The sequence below is a fragment of the Carassius carassius genome, chromosome 3, assembly GCF_963082965.1.
Source record: "Carassius carassius chromosome 3, fCarCar2.1, whole genome shotgun sequence".
In the NCBI taxonomy this organism is placed as follows: Eukaryota; Metazoa; Chordata; class Actinopteri; order Cypriniformes; family Cyprinidae; genus Carassius; species Carassius carassius.
In genome coordinates, this window is record NC_081757.1 from 8,157,733 (window position 1) to 8,182,208 (window position 24,476).

The following is a 24,476-nucleotide window of genomic DNA, read 5'->3' on the forward strand; positions in this document are numbered from 1 at the left end:
ATGGTAGAAATGTACAGAAAAATCAATTAATGACGTAATCAAACAGACAACGACAACTATTTACAGCAATTATTATATGACGCCATCAAACTTATAGCAACATTTGGTGGAGTATAGCTAATAAAATCACATCCCTATAGACAAGTGAATGCATGAACTAGCTTTTCTGCATCAGAAACAGGTAGCGTGTTTCATAGCATGGCAATGTTTAGAAGATGCAAAAATGCTGTTTTTGTAACATGGGGAAATATGATTTTTAAAAGACAAGTTGCTCTGTAATATAACACCCAGATTTTTGACTGTAGAGGAAGTAACAGTACATCCGTCTAGTTGTAAACTGTAATCTACAAGATTCTGTGCACTGTTTTTTGGTCCAATAAGCAATATCTCTGTCTTATCTGAATTTAATTGGAGAAAATTATTGGTCATCCAATCTTTTACAGTTTTAACACACTTTGTTAGCTTAGATAATTTAGAAGTTTCATATGGTCTCGTTGAGATATATAGTGGAGTATCATCAACATATAACAGTGGAAACTAATCCCATATTTTCTAATAATATTACCAAGGGGCAACAGCAGAGGACCTAGGACAGAACCTTGTGGCACTCCATATTTTACTGGTGATAATTGAGATTTAAATTAATTTAAATAAATAAAGCTGTAGCGATCAGACAGGTAGGATCTAAACCAGTGATTCTCAAATCTGGCTCACAAGATCCACTTTCCTGTCAAGTTTAGCTCTAACACTAGTCAAACACACCTGAGTTTGATAATCAGTGTCTTCAGGATCATTAGAAAATCACAGGAAGGTTTGTTTGTTTCCATATGTTTGTGCATAATTTTCATTTATGAGAATTGTAGTATTATACTCCACTAAAATGAAATCTTCTTATTGCTATATTTAGTGCTTGAGTACATTTTTAATACCTGACCAGTTCCTGTATTAGACCATACAGCTCTATATTGTCTACTGTCACAGTATCAGTTGCATTTGTTATAGCTGAAGTATTTGTGAGTCCCCAGCATGCATTGCACCATGAATAAATTGTGTGGTTATACTGGTATAGGATTATTGTTTTGCTGTTTTCTGACTAACAAATGTGTAAATAGCACAACACTTTGGTGATCTTCTTGGGCATTTCTCCTGATGTGCACTATAAAATATTTAGACTTGTGATTATGGAAAAGTGAGAGAGGTAGAGTTACATATGGCACATTATCATATTGAGCTACTTTGGCCTTTTTTTTTTTTTTTGCATGTGGGGACATTTCTTTTCCTTGTACGTGACAATGTTGTTTTATTTTCAGTGCACTCTAAGGCCACTTTATAAGGAAAACTGGAAATTCGCCCATGTGTGCCTACTTAAAATTCATTGTGCATTTTTCATCTATATTCATCTGTTTATTACCACTCAGACAAAACTCCAGAGTAAATTAACATGATTGATCGTGGCTCACAACAATAACTATTGTCATGAGAAAAATGTAAAATCTAGTATGCATGCAGCTTTCTAGAGGGAATTTGAAAATGTAATTTAAAATAAACTTTTAAAGGAAGAGGACGGTTTGTGTTGGTTTGCAATGTATGTTTTAATGTACAATGTTTGCTGTGAAGTGTGAGAATAGGGAGAATATCTTCTTTTGCTTTTTACAGAGGCGTATACATTCATCAGCAGGTTGCAGTTCTTGCGCTGTCCCTTTAAGAAGCCAGTCCAGCTGTCATTGGAGTGATTGTCTGAGCTTAAACTCCTCTGGTGGAGGGGCTTATGCAGCATTTCAGTAGGATCCAATCGGGCAGGAAGCGCTCCTCGTTCCTACTCCCCCCAGATTCCCGTCAGCAACGTCGGCACGGAAGAACTCCTGCAGATGGGACACATGCACACTGAAGACTGCAGAAAGTTTTAAGGCTGGGAAATGAGCGAAATGGCAGAACCAGCAACTATAACCAGACCCCTGATATCCTCCAAGCGACATAGGAGCACAAGAAAGAATTCCAGAAGGATTTATTCCCCATATCAAGATGATAATGGGTAAGTCACCTTTTTTTATCTAAACAGAAATATATATATTTTTTTTGTAAATCTAGGTTACATTGGCTAATTGTGCACCTGACACTTGTAGAGCATTTAGTCTCTTAGGTATGTGAGTTATGTATTTATTATTTGTAATATTTACCCCTTATAGCAGAGCAAAACATTATATTCAATTTAAAAGTAAAACGTCTTAACTTGTGGTTTGCATGTAAACTATGTTAAGTTTATAAACAATATTTATAGAAATTTATATTTAAAAATGTATAACATTATGTATATCACGTTTTCATAACTTCTGAGTCCAATTTCTATCATACAAGAAATTTAAATAAGCATCCGTATATATTAACGATGTACAATATGTGGATCTGTTACACAGTCCACATTGCTTCACATAAATACAGTATGATTTTTGTGCGACCCACTTTGCATTTAACAAGTTTCATAAGCAAACTAGAGAACAGAAAGAGATTTAAGTCATCATTTTTCATTTTTTACACACAACTAGAAACAATATAACAGGTTATATAAATACAATTTTTGTGTTCTATATCAAGTTCACCTTCATCCTTAAAAGTGTGTCTACATATTTTGCAGCATCCACATAATGAATTTAATGTTTAATTATAGTTTAGTTATAATATTTAATAATAATATTACAAATATTGGAATTTGTGTATGTGTGTTTTTATTAATTTTTTGTACATTGAATTTTTCATGTTCTTTTTTTAATGTAAATCAACAATGTTTTGTTATGTGCTGCACAAATAAAAGTCTAATGCTACTGTAAGATTAATTGCAGTGATTATTGACCTTTGGTCGTGTTTCAGACCATCTGATGATGAGGATAAGGATGGAGAAAGAGTGGACAGCAATGATCCAGAGGAGTCGTTCCAGAACATTCAGCATCAGAAGGAAATTATCGCCAACATCCGAACTAAACCCTGGCCAATGAGACGCAAGCTAAAAGTGCTCAAGTAAGACCCCACCAAGTGTATGTTGATCAGACTTTCTGAAATTATGACAGATCATAAAATTGAATAGTTCTAGTGGAACAGTTTAAATAGCATAAGATACACAAAGGATTTATAAGTTAAGCATTTATAAGACCAAAATGTGCAGGTAAAATGTGCAGTAAAGGTATTTTTGAGCTGATACCAGTGTTAAATAGCAGTTGACATGGTTGTTAGTGCGTACGATTCATTATATAAATAGGAAGAATAAAAAGAACTAAGCATTATTTCTCTCTAAAATGATTATTTGACCCCATTTAACACCATTAGCCTACTTAGAAACAGCATTTGAAAATGTTTGAAACTGATGATAATGGCTTAGGGAACTATCCTCGCATTAAACCCATAAGGTAAATAACAATTAACTTTCAGTGCTTGAAAGCCGCTGCCATATTTACAACATGATGCTTGGAGAACAAACTAAATTGGCTGAGTAATTGTTTCATTAGCCTGGCCAGCAGTTTCTCATTTTACTGGGTAGCGATCCCCGTGGCTTCTTTGGGCTTTGGTCAGTGATGCGCAAATGTCCACTAAATAGGAAGTTGGTTCATATTTATATAGAAGAAAGTATAACACAAATGATTCTTTTCATATTATTTTGCCTTCTCTTTTTTAAATGAACCGCCATTGTGACAAATTCAATGCATTAAAAATTATCATATTTAATATAATTATAATATAAAGAAGTCAAAAGAAAATACTGCATTATGTATACAGTGTATATATATATATATATATATATATATATATATATATATATATATATATATATATATAATTTATTTATTTTTAGATAGAATGGAGCATAGCATGTCATTTCCAAGTGTTTTTTATGTCAGCTCCCACCACGTGTTTTCATCATTCATTTATTTCAGGGGTTCTGAGCATTTTTATCCACCAAAATGTCCAAAGATGATATTTGTCCAACTAATTATTAGTGTGCTGTCAGTCATTAGCACATTTTCACCATATTTATTGGTTAAAACATCTATGAAAACTAACATTAACAAAAGTGTTCCAGAGATGTGTTCAGGATCATAGAACAGGAAAGCCTTCAACAGCTATCTATCAATTCATAACATTCTTAGATTGTTTAAATTTGTGTGTGTTTTAGGCAAGCCAGAGAGATTGTTCTGAAATATGAGGGCAGACTGACCAGGACGAGAGGTTACCAGGCAGCCGGGGCAGAGGTATGTTTTCTATCCATCCATCCATCCTGCTTTTTTCTTTTTCATATTATAGCTTCTCTCCTTTTATCTTAATTTTTCCCCCCTCTGTTTATGTGAGATTCTGTGCATGTCTCTGCCTTAGCAGCGCTCCTCATCTGTTCACAGACGCTGCACTCAAATTAATGGCCTGTTGTTATAGCCTGGTTTAATTAAAATGTCCAGTGGCATTTGCCAAGGCTGCCCAAGCAGCATTAAAATTAATTGACTTTTTAGCAAGTTGGATTTGATGGTAAATTATTAATTCTGATTATGGCTTTTATGGCAGACTGAAAATCAGATATCCGTACACATCGGTTCAACAAAATGATGTTTTTATATGGTCTACTATCCTTATGCATGAACACTGCTCGGATTGAATATGTATTTATTTTCGGATTCCTCTGTTTGCAGACTGTACTAATCTAATGTTTAATGTATTATCTAACTGTTGTATTTTTTATAAATGTTTGCAGTTGCTGAAGAAGATTTCTAGAGTCTTCTACAACATTGTTGTCTTGTTCATTCCCTGGGAGATGAGGATTAAAAAGATTGAGAGTTAGTGTCATATGTGTTTAATTTGACTGCTGATAAATGTTAATCTCTTATTGCGAGGCATAAAGAGAAAATTTGATCAATTTTTTTTTGTGCATGATAAACTAGCTCTGATATGGTAAATATGTTAGACTTTATGCATATTCACTGAAAAATATATTAGGTGACTTAAAAATGTGCATCCATGTAGAAAGTATTCAGATTAACTAGTAGTGTGAATTAAAGTAAAAAATAATGTCATTTAATTTGACTGAATCAATATAACCCTATAAATAAAGTATTTTAAAGGTCAGATCAGGTCAAAATAACCCCATACTGCATTAAATGTATAGTATATGTTGTTTTTGAAGGTCACTTTGGATCAGGTGTGGCCTCTTATTTCATATTCCTGAGATGGCTATTTGGGATCAATATAGTCCTCACTGTTATGACTGGAGCCTTTATCGTGCTGCCTGAGGTTAGTATGCACTGCATTCATTCTTAAAAGAAAATAATAGGCTATATGTTCAGTTATGAAATCTTACGAATTAAAATGTTATGGCGGTTTAAAGCTACATTACATAAGGATATACAATTTTTTTTGTAATTGTACTGTATATGACATTATGCTTATTATTATTTATAAAAGCACATACAGATGATTAGATGCTGCTGTCTGCTCGTACATTATTTTGTAGACAACATCTTTTCTTAAACTCAACAAGGACATTTTTTAGACCTGGAAATGAAAAATACGGTTAGATTTCTGACCCGGGAGCACAAAACTTAAGTTGCTGGGGTATATTTGTAGCAGTAGCCAAAAATACATTGTATGGGTCAAAATTATTGATTTTTATTGTATGCCAAAAATCATTAGGATATTAAGTAAATATCATGTTTCATTAAGATGTTTTGTACATTTCCTACTGTAAATATATAAAAACTTAATTTTTGATTAGTATTATGCATTGCTAAGAATTAATTTAGACAATTTAAATTTAAAAACAATATTTAGATTTTTAAATAGTTGTATATTGGCCAAATATTATCCTGTCCTAACAACTATACATCAAAAGAAAGCTGATTCATTTAGCTTTCAGATTCTGTATATATCTTAATTTCGAAAGATTGACCCTTATGACTGGTTTTGTGGTCACATTTGTACCACTCCCGGTGCAGAGACATAAAGCAATTTCTGCTCAGGCATGATCTGTTGTCCTCTATCATTCCCTCTGTCTCTCCAATCTGTCCAATCAGCTCCTGGCCGGCTCTCCGTTCGGTACCACCCGCAGCAAGACCATCCCCAAGGAGCACCTTGCCTCCGCACAAGACCTGGACACCATCTGGTCACTGGGGGCAAGACTATCATCTCTCATTTTTGCTGCTTTACAAATATGATGTGCATATTATCTGTGGAACTTCGGGGTTTAATGTTATGTTCAATCTGCCAGTGTGTCAACAGTTTTTGTTTTATGTCCATATTTCAGGGATATCTACAATACTCTGTGCTTTTTTACGGCTACTACAGCAATGTGCGTAAAATTGGCAGCGCCGGCTACAGACTACCCTTGGCCTATTTTCTGGTCGGGATGGCAGTTTTTGCCTACAGCTTCATCACTTTGCTTAGAAAGTAATCACTACTTCAAAGACACTTTGCTTACAGTCCATTCAAGCTACAGCTATATTTTCAGTTCATGTCAAACTCATGGCTTTAATGAACTCATTTACTTGCAGATAAGACAGGTGTGGTGTTTCTGTTTCTGTTGGTTTATTAAGGATCTGGTAAACTTGTCTTTTTTTTTTTTTTTTGGCAGTTAAAAAAAATTATCATGGTGCTTTTTAACCCTTGTGCCGTGCTGAAAATATTTTGCTTAATTTGATGGTGCTTGTAATACTATTATTATGCTACTTTATTACCAAATATTGTATACTGTGTTTTTGTCATTTTGGTGTCTTTCAAATAGCACAGTGGGTTTTTTTTTTTTTTTTTTACTTTTCTTTTGGCATTTTGGTACTGAGGTGCATGAGCTCAGATCAATGAGACCTACAATCAATTAATTCCAAAAAGTAATTCAAAACCTGTACTAACTAAAAGAAAACAAGCAGATAAAAGGATTAAATCCAAGATTTAGTGATAAAATAGCATCACAAAAGAAAATCTAGGCTATTTCAACAGGGAATGTCACAAATGTAACAAGGTGGCAAAAAGTACAAAAGTCATCAATTTTTGAGTAAAATGCCAAGTCAGTAAATTTTAGTCCAATGTCATAACATGAACTAGTATTTACAGACATTCTCTCAGGGTGAAAATGAACAGTACACAACATAAAGTAAATGTCATATTTCACCATGTGGTAATTTTTGTATTAAGAATTGTTTTAAGATTTATTTAGAAAAAGCTCAACACTCATGCTGTATGCGGTTGTTTTTATCAGAATGGCTAAAAACTCTCGCATGAGTTTAGCTGGTGCCTCAGAAGAGAATTACACCTTCTGCTGGCGTGTCTTCTGTGCATGGGACTATCTGATTGGGAACCCAGAGGCGGCCGAGAGTAAAGGGGCGGCCATCATCAATAGCATCAGAGTGAGTATCTCGAATCTTGCACTTGTTGCATTTTTTGCACTCAGATGGATGTGATAACCATATCAGTCAGGTCCTCTAACTGGTCAAGATTTGGATTTTGCACATTGCCAGCAAATAGATACTATATTTTCTCAATATCTGTATCAGAATCAACCATGTTGGCCATTCCAAAATATTCCTTTCCTTTCTTTCTTTATGATGATAGTACCACAGTACCGCAATTTATTGAAGTAACCGTTACTATAATACCTCCACCTATTTGGCAGAAATTATTATTATTAATCAGAATCATATTAATCATATTACTTAACAATTAATTATTAATGTTTTTTAAGATTTTGAATTGAATTTTGGATGCTAACCAGTGTTATTTTTAGTATCATCGAGATACTGTTAAATTTTTTCAATTAATATTTGAAGTTGTATTTTCCATTTTCTTTTTAATTTTAAGGTTTTAGTAATTTACTGTATCATAATAATGTTTTTGTCATTTTTAGTAGTTTTTGTTTTTCTATTTATAGATTTGTTTATTTTTGTTTTAGATATTTTATTACATCAAGTTAAAACTTGTTTTTATGGTTGTAGATAACTATAATACTCCTGATACCAATTAACTGAAATGTTTTGCTTCTGTTTATTAGGAGGCCATTGTAGAAGAGCAAGAGAAGAAGAAAGACACAAGCCTGCAAGTTTTCCCCTTTATCTGAGTTTCCATTATCACCTCAACATAACCCTAAGTGCTGACTTAGTGTTTTCTCCAAACTCTCTCAGAAGTGCATGTTTAACACAACTGTGTTTTGAGGGTGGGAATGATAGTATCAGTTAGTGACTTACAGTGATGTGCTGTTTCTTTCTATCTGAGGCTGCTGTCACAGCGGCTGTAATGCGTCCTTAGACCACCCTGATTTATATATCTCCACCCCGTCCAATGCAATCGCAGCAGAACATGTGAAACGGAAAACATCCCGCCGTATTTTATATATATATATATATATATAGTATATTATATATAATATATATATATATATTATGTATATATATATATATATTATATATAATATATATATATATATATATTATGTATATATATATATATATATTTTTTTTTTTTTTTTTCTTACCTTTATATTATCTTACTAAAAAAACAGGAGATATTGAAGTTCTTGTATATTTGTGCTTTTGTCTGTGATAAAACTTGTTCAGGCAAACTGGGAAATTAAGTGAATCAAATCACAAATTAATTGTTTTTTGATAAGTATTTAGTATTTATCCAATGCCGAATTTTAGAGCTGTAGGGGGGGAAAGCCTTTTATGATACTTGAATTTATCTTGAGCATGTCTTCTGCTTTTATAGTGTATACAAATAAATAAGCTTTCCATTGATGTAAGGATTGTTATGATAGGACAATATTTGTCCGAGATACAACTATTTGAAAATCTGGAATCTGAGGGTGCATAAAAATCTAAATATTGAGAAAATCACCTTTAAAGTTGTCCAAATGAAGTTCTTAGCAATGCATATTACCAATCAAAGATTACGTTTTTATATTTTTACGGTAGTAAATTTACAAAATATCTTGGAACATGTTCTTTACTTAATATCCTAATGATTTAAAAGAAAAATAAGAATAAGAAATAAGAAAAAATAGTTTTTACCCATACAATGTATTTTTGGCTATTGCTACAGATTTACCCCAGCAACTTGAGACTGTTTTTTTTTTGTGCTCCAGGGTCACATATTTTATTCCCATTGGTCAGTCGTAGCATTTTACAGATGTTACCTAGAGCTAGTTTCATGTTCCATTTCTCTTTGAACTCTCACATAAAATAATTAAGAGTGAATAATCAATAGTTCATGTCAATTGTTTGAAAGCAGCCATGTAAGTGGGTTCATGTACAGTCAGCTGTTCATCACCGCTAAAGAAATCCCTTTCATGATGATACAGGATCAGGTGTTTGTTGGTGTATCTGACTGTGTTTCTGTCCCAACAGAGCCGTTCTGATCAGTTTGCGGATTCTGGCCAACATTCTGGTGCTGATGTCTCTGACCGGCAGCATCTACATCATCTACTTTGTGGTGGATCGCTCTCAGAAACTAGAGCAGGAGAAACCAGAGCTAACACTCTGGGAGAAGAACGAGGTACACTTTGAGTTATGGTTTTTTATACATTGTCTACAAGTGTTCATGAGTACTTGAAAAAATATTTCTTCTTGGGCTAGAGGTTACGGAAGTTTTCTGCTTCTCCTCCTTTTTCTTATTTATTTTATTTTATTTTATTCCCAATTTGCCTTCTTATACTACACCCTAAAATGATGTACCGTGCTTAGTTTTGAGTATGTAGTAGAACAGTGTGCAAGCTCTGAGACTACTTGGTCATAATTAGATCTGCGCTCTTTGTTATGTGGATCCTTATTAAACTGCCCTTTCAATCATCTCGTCTCAGTTAACAAAATGCACATTTTTATATTGGAGAGAAATGAAGAGGCACATTGATGCATTTAAAAATTAATGGCCAAACGTATATTTATAGAAGTTCACAGTGTTGTTACAGATGAGATATAAGATATAACACTTATTCTTTTTATATATATATATACCAGGTTAGATATTTGTTAATCACTCAAACCCCTTTCTTTACTTGTCTGTCAGTCTTGCTTATCTGCCATGTTTTTTGTATGTAGTTCTAATTGAATCCTCACCCGAAGCAGAATGGGTTGTGGGCAATGTTGTATGTAAATTGGGATGCAGCATTGTTGTTTTCCAATTACTGAATTTCTATTATTTCTTCTTTTTCTGCTGCTTTTTCTTATGTCTGCCATATCCAGATATTTCATATCTAGTATTAGGGACGATGTGTTGCGTATTAGAGAAAGTTGAGTGATTTTGCTGTATATGTATTGGGTTTGTTCTTTAGGTGAGTGTGGTTGTGTCCCTCATCACAATGATTGCTCCTTCAGCCTTTGAGTTAGTGGCTCAGCTGGAAATGTACCACCCCAGAACAAGTCTCCGCTTCCAGCTTGCCAGGTCTGAAAATCACTCTTTGAACACTGTTGTCACTCTAGTTTGGCTCTACCTTTTTATATTTAGTTTTTCAAAAGAGACATATGCCTTTTGTTTAGAGTTCTGGTGTTGTACCTTGGAAACCTCTACAGTTTGATCATTGCCCTCCTGGATAAAGTCAACAGTATGAGCTCTGCTGTGAGTCACTGTCACGTTCTTATTGCATTCTCAAACTTTTCTCTAAGGCTGTGCGATTAATCGATAAAACTGAAATCGCAGTATTACTTAATGTGTATATCTAGTTGCAAAGGCTTTGTTTTAATAAAAATAATGATCCAGTGTTTTTAGTGGCTCAGAGGGGCTCAGCTCGCATTGAAAATGAAGAAATTAGGGCAGTCATGAATATTCAGTGTAATTTATATAACAATAATAATAATTATTGTTGTTGTTCTTAAATACTAAATATTTTTAAGATTCTTAAATACTAATACTTAATTTCACAGTGTAATATTAGAATAATAATGATTATTTTGTCTAATATTTTACGTAATATTAATTAGTATTGTTATTTTTATTATTTTATAGTGATATTGAAACTCAATTTCTTTGCATTTTATCCCATTCACAATTTTATTAGAAAAAAATAATTAAGAGAAAAAATGAAATGTTTTTTTCACAAATTGAGCAGCCCTTTTTTTATGTATTACTCAGCTGAAAATGTATCAAATGTTTAAATGAATTAATGAAATCAGAACATTCATTTAACAACCATCAATAGATATTTTTGCACTGAAAAAAAATGACATTTAACTTAGAAATAAATAAACAAGCAAACAAGCCATACCTTTTTTGAATCGTTTCAGATCACCGGGGGTCCAGGAAACCTGTCTGACTCAACATCATACCTAGCGACGATTTCCCAGCCTGCTGAGGACAACCTGTCCACCATTGTCCCGGATATCACAGAGCGGCGGAACAGCACACTGACCATGACTCTCCTGGACCTCAACAACAGCATGACCACCATCAAGAGCACCACATCCTCTGCACAAGTGATGAGAACGCAGGCTCTGCTAAACCAGACCGTCCTCTATGAGTACAACACCAGAGCACAGCAGGACCCCTGCTGGGAAACATACGTCGGCCAGGTATTTGCCCACATCAGAATCATCGCTCTCTGATCCAGATTTAGCTTATCAGGGCTTTCCTGGTTTCCACACCTGACTGACTGCCTTCTGCTTGGAGCAAAAATCTTTTAAATCTCTAAAATTTACTTTAACTGTGGTTTTTATTTGGCATTATGCATCACTGTTATTCCAAGTAAACAAAATGTTTTCATAATGCTCGATTAAAACACTAAATAAAGTTCCTCCCTACATTTCTTCTCAATGTCTTGAAAATAAGGCCAAGCAAAATGAAGCTCTTAATAATGTATCTTCCATATGCACACTGCCATTCAAAGTTAGGGGGTCAGTAAGATTTTTGAAATGTTTTGAACAGCAATATTGTGAAATATTCTGAAATTTTAAAATAATTATCTATTTGAATATATTGTAAAATGTAGTTAATTTCTCTTTTCACCGTCACATGATCATTCAGAAATCATTCTAATATGCTGATTTGTTTCTTGTCATAAATGTTGTAAACATGTTGTTTGATATTTTAGTGGAAACTGTGATTCATTTTATAGTATTCTTTAATAAATAGAAAGTTCAAAAGATTGTGTATACTCTTGTGTATTTTAATCATTTAAATAAGTTGATTTACTGTCACTTTAGATGTGTTTAACATTCACTAAATAAAAGTAATTTTTTCAGCAACAAAAAAACTTAAAATATTAGTGTATGTCACAACAGAAAATTCCTTAAATATGATACAAAAATATAATATTATGAATATAAATAAATAAAAGTCATTCTGGAATGCTTTTCTTAGAACTAATACCAATTTCTGAGCCACTTTTCAGATATTTTTAAACTGTGTGTGTTGGCATCCTTTACCCACGATGACACAATCTTACCTTCAAGTGAACTAATGAACTAATGAACTAATATATTAAAGGCATTATTGTGACAAACAGTGTAAGAATGTTTCCCTCTGGAAGAGAGGGATATGGATTGGATAGATGGCTTGAAATATCCAGGCTGGCTTTTATTTAATGAAAGTACTGTAAGCTCTGACTTCCTCTTGGTTTCAATCCAATGGACTGATTGAGAGTCCTGCTTGGAGAGACTGATGGTCATCGGAGAAGTAAAACTGCACTCTGCACAAGGAAGGTAAATGCAGGCTGTTAATTTTGTTTATCTGATTTACAGGAGATGTTAAAGCTCTCCATCATTGATATGATCTTCACAGTGGCAAGTATCCTGCTCATTGATTTCATCCGGGGGCTGATGGTTCGATACTTGAGTGACTGCTGCTGTTGGGACTTGGAAAGCAAGTTTGTAAGTCATTCGGTTCTGTTCAAAAACACACTTTTGAGTAGATAAATGAGTGATAGATAGACCCGCATGGAATCTGCACCTATTGAAAACATTGGTCACATTTTTAACACCATCAAACACGGTGTAGCTCTCCACTCCGGTCACATGGCACACATTTCACCAATTTAACACATTTAACACACGTAAAGCAATGTTCCAGGTTCAAGACAAGTTAACAATAAAGTCTGTAATATCTATGCCGCTAAGAAAATATTTTCAAACCGGTTTCACAAACTATTGGGCATTAGTTGAACAAATGCTTCTGTATCTGGACAGTCAGTTAAGTTTAGACAGGAATACAGGATCAAATATTGTAATATTGAAAATAGTACATATCACTTTTAAGCTTTTTCATCAGCATCTGTGATGTGTTTTTGGTTACCACTGGAATAAAATTGTTCCTTTAAAAAAATAACAGACCTCAGTATCATAAACTTAAGAAAAAAATGTGTGCTAATTATATCCTACTGATATGATTAAAAAACATTATGTCAATAGAAGTGAATTTAGAAGTTGTCATTTTTGTCCTAGATTCAGATTTTTCTGTAACAGGGATTCCCAAACTTTTTTTTTTTATCAGCTGAACCAATTTGACCTAAAATATTTATTTGAAGTACTTCTTGAAATTTGATATTAATATTTAAGTAATTTAACAACACATTCGTATGTTGACGGTTCTCTACTTTTTATAAATGGTCACATGACAACCATAAAAATTTACTTTAAAGATTCATAGTCATTGTTTTTATTTAAATGCTTTATTTATTTTAATTTGACATTTTAAGATGTTTTTAATTATAACCATTTCATCAGCTTTTGAACCAAACCCCAGTTTGGGAAACCCTCTTCTATACCATCCCTTTATAAATTCCCTTTTTAATTAAATTAAATTCCCTTTCCAGCCAGAATATGGTGAATTTAAAATTGCAGAAAATGTTCTTCATCTGATATACAACCAAGGAATGATATGGTAAGTCAGTGATGATTCATCATTTATCAATATATTTACATTTACATTTATGCATTTAGCAGATGCTTTTATCCAAAGCGACTTACAGTGCATTCAGGGTATACATAAAAATTTTTTTACCAGTATGTATATTGTCTAAGATGACATCATCAGTATTAAAGGAAATGTCTTTTTTTTTTTTTTACATTTACTGTGACTGCTTTTTATCTCTAATACACATTCCTAATTTAAAATACGATCTCTCTCTGTTTATGTCATCATTATTAGATATGAGCTTTCCTATCTATATCTGCAATAAACTGTCTTCTTCCCTTGGTGCTCTTTACACAGGTTCTCAATGCTCCATTGCCCTCAAGCTTTAGACCCTAATCCTACAATAATGACTTGTCTGAAGCTTTAGATGCACAAGCAGAACTCCTTTAAGATGGGAAATAAATCTTCCGGGTGTCTTTGTCTTTCCTGTAGGATGGGAGCATTCTTTTCACCCTGTCTGCCCGCCTTTAACGTCCTGAAGCTCGTTGGCTTGATGTACCTGCGGAGCTGGGCTGTGCTGACCTGTAATGTTCCCCATCAGCAGGTCTTTAGGGCCTCCAGGTCAGTGAGGCAGAATTAGGTCATTAGAGGTTATACATTCATCTGAGGTCGCACCAATCTAATGTTTTGATATGAGAACTTATTAGTGGAGCTGAGCTTGAATAATCTGCATTAATTTACTTATAACAAAACCATAAAAAATACTGGTTTCATTCATCCTGAGACCAATTGAGCAGGTTGACACAAATATTTTAAGTGTTTGGTTGTTTGTTTGTTTGTTTTTTAATGAAAAATTGTACATTTTATTTCTACAAATGTGTGGAATTTCGACTGAAAAATTATTCATTCTTTCTGTCTTGATATAATTATACAAACTTTTTTTAATAATATTAATCCCTGGAAAAATTCATCAGCTCTAAATTGTTGATGTCAGTTTAAAAAAAAGTATTTTTAAATTCTTAGTAATCATAAATAAATAAATATATTTCATGAAAGGAAATGTTTTGATTAAATCCTCATTTCAGATCCAATGTAAAGTTAATTATAAATCAATTTAATTATTTTATTTAAATATAAAAATTCCTTTTAATGTAAAATTTATATTGTTTTCCTTCAAATATTTAGTATTTATTACATTGTTTCTCATATTTCCAGGTTTTGCTTTATTTGTAATAATTAATATAATTGCTTTAAGATAATTCCACACATTTGTCGAAATTGAAAAATGTCTTTATTAAAAAAAAAAAAAAACGTATTGGGATCATAGTGGTTTAGCCCATCTATATCTTTTTTTCTGCACTGAAGTAAGTATTTTTCATCATTAGTGGTGCTTGCTAAGGTAAGTTAGGGGTTTGAACGAACCCCTAAATCAAAGTGGATGTGAATAATTAATGTATAATAATCCGATATCCAGAATACTAAAATTGCACACATTATGATAGATATAGGTGCATTTAAAATACCGAAGGAGCTTTGTTTGATTCATTTTAATCATCAAATCTCTTTTAATATTTATTGTTTGCAGTTGACATTTAATATTCAGTGTTTGTAAGTTGCATCTCTTGGCCTTTGATGTTTTGACACTGCACACTTTTGTAGGCGGTAAGAGGCAGCCTGCCAAAACCGCTTGAAAGAGCTGACATCAACGCTAAAGCACGAGACCACTTTAAATGAAGCACTGACAGTGGCAAAATAATCTATAAATAGATATATTCAGCATGTCTATATTTGCAATGCAAGGCTTGCACAGATACCATAGTTTGTTTACATTCACTTAAAACTGTGTTGACATTAATACCTTGGCAAAGCGCGTTGTAGCTTTGGATAAAAGCGTATACATTTACATTTACATTACATTTAGGCATTTAGCAGATGCTTTTATCCAAAGCGACTTACAAATGAGGACAAATGTATACCAAATGCATATGAATCTAAATGTAAACATCAAATATATTGTAATTAGCTGGTGAACTGTTCCATTCCACATTCAGTTTGGACAAAAAATATATATATATTCTTACAATCGTATAGCATTGCATATGGTTAGTGAACAGAGTTAGTCAAATCGACCCTAAACTAAACCTAAAAAAAGAAAAATTTGGCAGGCTTTTTATTTAATTTTTTTATCAAATCCAGATATGTTTGGTTGAATTACAACAAAGAGTTGTTTTTTCTACATCTTTCTTACTTAAAAACATCCCCAGCCTATTTCTGCATGCTTCCTTTGCTGGAAAACAATGAGGAGTGTAAATGCCTCTGACAAGAGCTGCAATGTGAAACAATTTAGCTTTTTATGAGCTGTGAGATTAATTTAAAGTCAGCCAGCATTCAGTGCATGGCTCAGGGACTCTCTGAACGCAACACTTTTGTTCTCTGCTTGACTGAATTCAAATCCCTCTGGTTTTCCAGTGTGGTGAGTAAAGAGATAACAGTGGATACTTCGGTGTGACAAGCGACTGGGTTGGTCAAAGCATCAGTCTCGCTCTCCCTTTCAGATTTATGTAATTGCATCTTCATAGCATTATCAGTCAGTCGCAGATGTGAGGCGAAACATTACCGTGTAGTCTAAGCGTATTTCATCTTCAGTGCTGTGTTTTATGTCTGTGATAAAAAGGAATCATCCCACTGTAGACGGGGAGTGTGTAACCTATCAGATATGACCAGTTTCATTGTCTACCTGAGTGAATTCAAAGTAGATTAAGGTTTTTGATTGAAATGTATTTTATTCCCCAGATCAAATAATTTCTATCTGGCAATGCTTCTCTTCATGCTTTTCCTGTGTATGTTACCGACCATTTTTGCCATCGTAAGGTACCGGCCGTCTCAGTACTGTGGACCATTCAGGTAAATAAAACTTTCCTCTGTGGGGCTGTCTAATCTCATTTAAGGTAATGTTTATTAGTAAGCCATTTGGGCTTGACTACCCTTCAAAGTGTTAAAGCATTACTCTGAATCATGAACAGGTCGACACAGCGATACTGACTCAAACGTTGGTGTGAGTTTGGGATGAGATTAAATTACAGATGCAGGGAGTGTTTGGTAGCTTTTTTTTTTATAATCAGTATTTTAGCTATTTTGTTTGGTGGCACTAATGGAAATGCAAAGAAACCAAACAGTACAGTATACACTACATGCTACATACAAACTACTGCGATATACTATAGTTGTGTGTATACAGTACAGACCAAAAGTTTGGACACACCTTCTCATTCAAAGAGTTTTCTTTATTTTCATGGCTATGAAAATTGTAGATTCACACTGAAGGCATCAAAACTATGAATTAACACATGTGGAATTATATACATAACAAAAAAGTGTGAAACAACTGAAAATATGTCATATTCTAGGTTCTTCAAAGTAGCCACCTTTTGCTTTGATTACTGCTTTGCACACTCTTGGCATTCTCTTGATGAGCTTCAAGAGGTAGTCACCTGAAATGGTCTTCCAACAGTCTTGAAGGAGTTCCCTGAGAGATGCTTAGCACTTGTTGGCCCTTTTGTCTTCTGTCTGCGGTCCAGCTCACACCTAAACCATCTCGATTGGGTTCAGGTCCGGTGACTGTGGAGGCCAGGTCATCTGGTGCAGCACCCCATCACTCTCCTTCTTGGTCAAATAGCCCTTGATGCCTTCAGTGTGACTCTACAATTTTCATAGTCATGAAAATAAAGAAAACTCTTTGAATGAGAAGGTGTGTCCAAACTTTTGGTCTGTACTGTATATTAGTGCTGTCAAAACGATTTGCATCCAAAATAAAAGTTTTAGTTCACAAAATATATGTGTGTGTACTGTGTATATTTATTATGTATATATAAAATAAAATACATGCATGTATATATTTAAGAAAAATATGTTGTTTATATATTAAATATATTTAAATATAATAAAATATAAATATATAAATGTACATACATGTAAATAAATGAGAGACCATTTTGAAGGCTCAGGAAACCTGCTGATTGGCATGTGAGCCAAAATCATCACAATAAAAAAAAACAAAGACTAAAACCACTTCAGTCTGTGTGCATTGAATTTATTTAATACATGAGTTTCACAATTTGAGTTGAATTACTGAAATAAATGAACTTTTCCATGACATTCTAATTTACTGAGATGCACCTTTATATGCTACTATTTTTTTTTTTACATTATTATTGTGTTTTCAGCTACCTGCCAAGGCAACATTTTACATTTTCATTTAGTTTAACTTTATGCACTAAAATAACTAAAATAATAATGAAACAAAGATAATGAATACTATATAGAAATTTTTTAAAGCAATGAAATTACTTAAACTTAAAATTTAATTTTAAATGGAAATTCCAAATAAAAACTATAAAACTGTAGTATCTATTTGTCATTTTACTAACTACACAGCTATGTTCAAAATAAATGAATAAATACACATTAAACTTATTTAAGTTGAGTATGTGATCAGCACCAATATGTGGAAAATCATTTGCCTGCTTCATACAGTTCAGCATCATTTCTACAAAAATATTGCATTGCAAAATGATTCACCATTCAGAATCAAATATTAGCGCAGTATAAGAATTGTTTAAAATGTGCATTAAAGTACATTTCTTCACACTTTCCTCTGCTGCTCTGTAGTGGCCAGGAGAAGATTTACGACATCATCTCCGAAACCATTGCCAATGATTTTCCGCTGTGGTTCAGTAAAGTAATGAGTTACGTCACCAGTCCTGTGGTGGTGCTGCCCGCTCTGCTGCTACTCTTGTAAGTAGACCGACTTCTCTCTACACTGGCCTTAATTACCACTGAGAAAATAACTAGAAAAAAGTCTTACTAACAACAAACAGATGCTGGCATGACAAAGTTGTATCTGAAAGATTAGCTTCTTCTTAGAATGTCCTGTGTGGTTATGCATTGCCATAGTATTTTAGGAGATCTCAAAAGTCTCTTATATTCACAGCAAGGCTGTGTTTATTTGATAAAATAAATAAATAAAAAATGGAGTAAAAAGAGAAATATTGTTAAATATTATTAGAATTTAAAATACCTGTTTTCTATAGAATAGAAGGTAAATAAACCTTACTATCATTTTTGATCAGTTGAATGTGTCCTTGCTGGGATTTATTGTAATGCACTGTAGTTGTTTTTCATAGTCAGCTGTAGGAAAAACACAGATTGGAGCATAACGAGGATCATAGCTTCATGCTGCTACTTTAGGAGTTACATTTACAAGTTTTGGCATATGATTAGAGAGTTCCCTTCCCCTGTATGTCCAATATCATCATATTGGTTTTGTCAAGCCAACATAATTCGACCAGGCGAGCTTGACTGAGGACAGTTACTCAAGCTTGTGCTGTTCGTGGCTGTCTCTTTCAGCATGCTGATCTACTATCTCCAATCCATCGCTAGATCACTCAAAGTCACCAACAGCCAGCTGAGACTGCAGCTACAGACCGTAAGCACTCGAAACTGAATATCATCATGATGTATTTCAGTTCATTTAACACATCCGTGATTAACAATAAGGAACCTGAGTGAAACAGGATGAGGTCTTTGGATTTCATATAATCTCATTTCTCCAGCAGTTTATTTTATAATGCTAATTAAATCTGTTGCAGGAGAGGACAGACGACAAGAAGAAAGTATTTCAGTTAGCTGCAGGTACTTTGTCTATAAACTATCTTCATTACAAATACAACAGAACGTTTCCGGCCCATTTCAGTAACGGCCAAAATGATGTAGCCTACTCACAATATATAACGTCATAAGCCAATATCAGCTTGTCACCAGTTGGCTGGACATTTGAGTGTGTAAATGTGTGATTTACAGCACGTCTGCAGGGACCTGAGGGTGGTGATAAAAAGCTGGAACAAGAGAGTGACATTACTAGTATTGAGTCGTCTGCCTCTCCTCCGCGCCGCAACGGCAGCGTCACCAACTTTGAATCTCCCGTTCACCATGGCATCCGGACCATGACACAGTCTGCTTCACGGCCGGACATCGCTAGAGCCGCCGGAGCGACTCAGAGCCCCTCTGTTCCTATGCGGCAGAAACACAAAGCAGAGCCTGTGGCCAGTAGGTCTGTGCTGATCTATGGCTTTATATTTCACTGCTGCTTAGCTTCCATACATCTTCAGTTCATGAAGCTTCACTGCCCTCCATTTCTGTCCGTGTAGTGCTTTCAGAATGTACAGCAGCCCCTCAGTTACTCAAAGACAAGTACGACGAGTGGAGTACATACCCATCAGGTTTGGTTATGAATAAGCATAATTCTGCAATTTTGTTTTTACCTATGAGGGTAATCCATTAAAGCAGTGTTCTAGAATTCAATACAAATGAAGCTCTTTCAACAGCATCTGTGGCATTTACTGCAGAAAATAATATCGGTCCTCATTGTTTAAACGTAAAAATAACGGATTATTAACTGGATTATAGTAAGGTGGGTAAAGTAATATACTACACTTGAAACACTGTTTCAAAAGCACAGCCACTATATTTAAACATTATAGGTTTTTGACATAATGTAAGACTAGTGTGACAGAAGCACTTGCTGATGTTGTGTCCGTGTAAAGTATCCAAATATTTAATTTTTAATACCATGTAACTTCAGCTTGATATGCATTAGGATGCATAAAGCAAACTGCACTGCAGGAATTATGTCAGTAAATCATAACCAGAAGTTCATCGACGAAAATTAGTCCCTGCTCAAAAAGTGTAATTTGGACTGCTTTACTGACCAAACAAAAAACTGCAGTAAACACTTTCTGAATAATTCATGTTAAGTCCTTTAACAAAATAAAAACTTTATATTTCTGCTTTAAACCATTTAGAACGCTGGCTTGCTTGGCTTAAATTATGTGCAATACTGTAAATGTGCTTTTTTTAATTAATTAATTTATTTATTAAACTTAAATAATCATTCTCTCTTTATATACTTTTCTGCATTTGATGTTATACTCATATTATACTTGGCAATGTGTGTCTCATGAAGCATTGCCTTGGGATACATTGCTTATGATGTTCTTTCTTTGTAGGTCTCTGGATAAAAGTGTTTGCTAAATGAATAAATGTAAAAGTAGATGCTATTCAAAGAGCTTCACTTAAAAAAAATCTAACTTAAATATCTATCTGTATCTATATCTTATTTATATTGCTCTATCATATCATATCATCATATCATATCATGCAATGCACTTCATGCTGCTTAATTGAAGGAAATGTTCACTAAAACTGAAAACATGGTCATCATTTACTCACCCTCATGTCATTTCAACCCTACATTGTTTTCCTTTTTCTGTGAAACACAAAGTGAGCGCTTAAGTAGAATGTGGGCAGATTACTTTTATGGTGGTTTTAGTCATTGACCGTATAAATCACCATCCTTTTTTTTTTTTTTTGGTTTAACATCTCCTTTTTATGGAGGCCCGTTCCCACCACTGAATAAAACATAAAACAAGGTAATTGCGACATTTTATCTCACAATTCATTGTATATACATGTAAATTCACATGTTTTTTTTCTGCCTATAACACAATTGCTAGTTATAAAGTCAGAATTGTTAGATACAAAAATTGTGAGTTATAACGTCAATTGCCTTTAAATCTTTAAATTCTGATTTTATAGCTTGCAATTCTGACTTTATAACTTGCAATTGTGTGTTATAGTCAGAATTGCAAGATATGAACTCACAATTCTGAATAAAAAAGTCAGAATTGTGAGATAAAAAGTCACAATTACCTTGTTTGATTTTTTTTATTCTCTGGCGGGAACGGGCTTCCATACTATGGGGGCTGCCTTCCGTACCTTTTTGTTTCACAAAAGAAAGAAAAATAAAGCTTTTGGAAATACTTAGTAAATGATGAAAAAACAAAAGAACTGCAGTTTTGGTTGAACTATTCCTTTAACATTAGTTACAAACTGCATCATAAAGGTAAATGTGTGTTGTTTGAGTTTATAAAAAGTAGAGCGAATATGTGCAAGCACACACATTAATTTCACATGTTGCATTTTCTAATATCCAGGCATTCTGGGTACTTGGGCAGCAACAGTGGATCCTGCCGCTCCAAGTCCTATCACAACATGGCCTACAACCCCGGTTCACGGTACGCTGAAAACATCCACTCCGATCCGCTGTTTCTGAAGAACCTCCGGCCTATGCGCATCGAGCCCAGTGTAACCACGGCTCAGAGCTACGCAGGCCGCCGGACACATGCGACACGATATGTCATTGTCAATGAACAAGAAGCTCGCAAGAAGCTCATGCGCTCAAATACACGCATACCGAGACATTACCACCTCACAGACGAACCGACGGAGATCATAGAGCTTTATCCACGCAGTGTGAAGTGCTACATTCCTCGTACTCCTCACCGAAGCCACCAGCCACACCTCAGTGAGGAAGAGGATGAGGAAGAGGAAGATCTGAAGAGCAGCACGAGGAGGGGGTCATCCAAACAGTCGAGCCATCCAAGATTGCTGTCAGATATCCATCAGACCAAACGATTCTACATTGGCAATACGATAAACAGTCAGTTGTCTATGGAGAAGGGTTCATACGGCTATAAAGAAGAGGACGATCAAGAAGACGACTGGGTGAACGACCCTAAAACAAACATCCAAGGCCCAGAGTCGGCTCACAGGTATGGCGAACCATACATCAAGCCCAAGACCAAGCATAAAGTGGAGCCATCGCTGACCGAGTCGGATTCGGCATCGCTAGCATCCAGTAGTGACCAACAAAACAGCAGCACTGACCAATACATCCAAGTCATTCACAACAAAGAGAAGTACCTGAAGTCCAGCGCTAAGCTGACCAAAAAGAAATCCAAGAACAGCGTTAAAATGAATGTTCCTGGTACTGATGATCTTGTCTGCTCCAACGTTTAACCTGTTTAGAGCTAAAACTGAGATTATGGCTCTGTTCGAAAAAACTGGTAAGCTGTCTTCATACTTTAGGAAGCTTTTTAGGTTTACACCAAGTGTTTTTCGAAAGGTAGGTTGCATTATTATCCTGCCTTCTAAAATCTGAAATACATGACGCATCTTTTAAAATCAGAACAGATTTGGAAACACTAGGCATCATACATGATCTGATGACATTTCAGTTGTTCCTAGTTGTTGCTAGAAGACATGTGACAAATGAAAACAATATATTCTAAAATCTCGCAAACGCATTTGATATCCTCCAGCTGGATAGAATCAAGTGGACCATCATACAGTACGCAATTTTCTGTGAACTCTGACTGCCCAAAATCTGCAGAATGATTTTTGGACACTAGGATCAACTTGTTCAGGGCAAAACTACAGGCAAAACTCCTGTAGTGTATTCTAGCCTTGAAATCCCACCTTCTGGCCAAATTGTAATTCGTATGCATCCTTTACCAGAATGCACCATGAGTAATGCAGCATTCCAAACAACTTGGCTTCTCCCATAGATATGCATACATAGATGCTTTATGGGCATCTATATGTAAGCCACCCACCATATTGGAATGGTCAAAGACAGTCCATGAACACTCGAGAGCAACTATGCGTCTGCAACTGTTGTTATACACATGTATGAATATCTGTATCTGCAACAGACTTCAGCAGATGATTTTGCTGAACTCCAATAAAGCCATTAGCTAACACAGCATTAAAAACTTACTGTACCACAGTTTAGAAACCTGTAACATTGAGTTAATACATATTAAAAACACAAGCCAAAACATTCTCACTTATGAAAGCTTATCCCATTTCTTCAGGAATTTTTACAACCTGGGCTGTGCAATGTTGTGGCATCTTGGAAAATTCATTGCTTTTTTTTTTACTGTAAGTGATGACACAATGACCATTCCAAGATGGTGGACATGTTGACGTGTCTGGAGTGATTGAATGTGGCATCATATAAGCCCCTTTCACACTGCGATTCCGTCAAATACACGGGTAAAGTATATATATATATATAAAAATAACTACTTGAATAGTGCACAAGTAAGGATAATCCAACTCATTCAGAGTAGATAAATCCATTCCCAACTTCAAGAAGAACAGTTTTCAAGTTGATGCCAACTAAAGTGACATTCTATTGGTTATTTTAAGGGAACACTCCACTATTTTAAAAATCGGCTCATTTATTGACGTTGCAAATGGGGAACTTGAGTATTCCCTCTTCTGCCTGCATCTGAAAAACAGCATACAGTATATCCATCCAAGATGGTGGATAGAGTTGAGAGAAATTGTTATTATAAATAGTGCATTATAAATAAATGATAAACTTTGAATGCCAGGGGCTGTCTATGAGGTGTGTTCCAGTCATTTATGAATTCCCATTGTAGTTAGGATCCCTGCTTACAATCAGCTGCCGAAGCAGTAGAAGCTTGGTTTTGGAATAGAGCCAGTTATTTGGTGTAATACATATAGGTTTATCGTATAAAAGTTGCAGTTTTGCCTCGTAAAGCACAAATAAATAACTACCCTGTATACTTTGCATGTAGCCTATCGAGATTTCTATTAAATCTGAAAAAAAAATCATAATTATAATGTTTAGATATTTGCAGACTGTGCTGTCTGATTCAAGGCTGAAAAACGTGAATTCAAGATTGGGTGTGTACGAAAATAAAATAAAAATGTAAGAATCAACCAGTGAAGAACCCACATCAGAGACTTTT

The 24,476-nt window shown here is 34.5% G+C and overlaps 1 protein-coding gene across 1 annotated transcript; it reads left to right on the forward strand.

Moving 5' to 3' along the window:
- Positions 1 to 1,664: 1,664 nt before the first annotated feature.
- LOC132117892 (transmembrane channel-like protein 3) lies at positions 1,665 to 23,454 on the forward strand. Its single transcript, XM_059527241.1, has 24 exons — positions 1,665 to 2,032; positions 2,866 to 3,012; positions 4,163 to 4,238; positions 4,730 to 4,811; positions 5,159 to 5,265; positions 6,045 to 6,143; positions 6,275 to 6,417; positions 7,223 to 7,370; positions 8,012 to 8,055; positions 9,363 to 9,510; positions 10,286 to 10,395; positions 10,491 to 10,569; positions 11,235 to 11,519; positions 12,687 to 12,815; positions 13,757 to 13,824; positions 14,290 to 14,418; positions 16,591 to 16,701; positions 18,466 to 18,591; positions 19,204 to 19,282; positions 19,446 to 19,488; positions 19,657 to 19,906; positions 20,004 to 20,075; positions 21,849 to 22,823; positions 22,883 to 23,454. The coding sequence occupies exons 1-23, from the start codon at positions 1,917 to 1,919 to the stop codon at positions 22,711 to 22,713; spliced, it is 3,456 nt and encodes a 1,151-aa protein (XP_059383224.1). The 5' UTR covers positions 1,665 to 1,916; the 3' UTR covers positions 22,714 to 22,823; positions 22,883 to 23,454.
- Positions 23,455 to 24,476: the final 1,022 nt, after the last annotated feature.

What these genes read in the sequence shown, in the direction of transcription:
- LOC132117892 (XM_059527241.1), top strand. Translation starts at nt 1,917, where the DNA reads ATGAGCGAAATGGCAGAACCAGCAACTATAACCAGACCCCTGATATCC. An exon ending in TACAACCAAGGAATGATATG is followed by an intron (nt 13,825 to 14,289) that starts GTAAGTCAGTGA and finishes TCTTTCCTGTAG; the next exon opens with GATGGGAGCATTCTTTTCAC. An exon ending in CAGTACTGTGGACCATTCAG is followed by an intron (nt 16,702 to 18,465) that starts GTAAATAAAACT and finishes GCTGCTCTGTAG; the next exon opens with TGGCCAGGAGAAGATTTACG.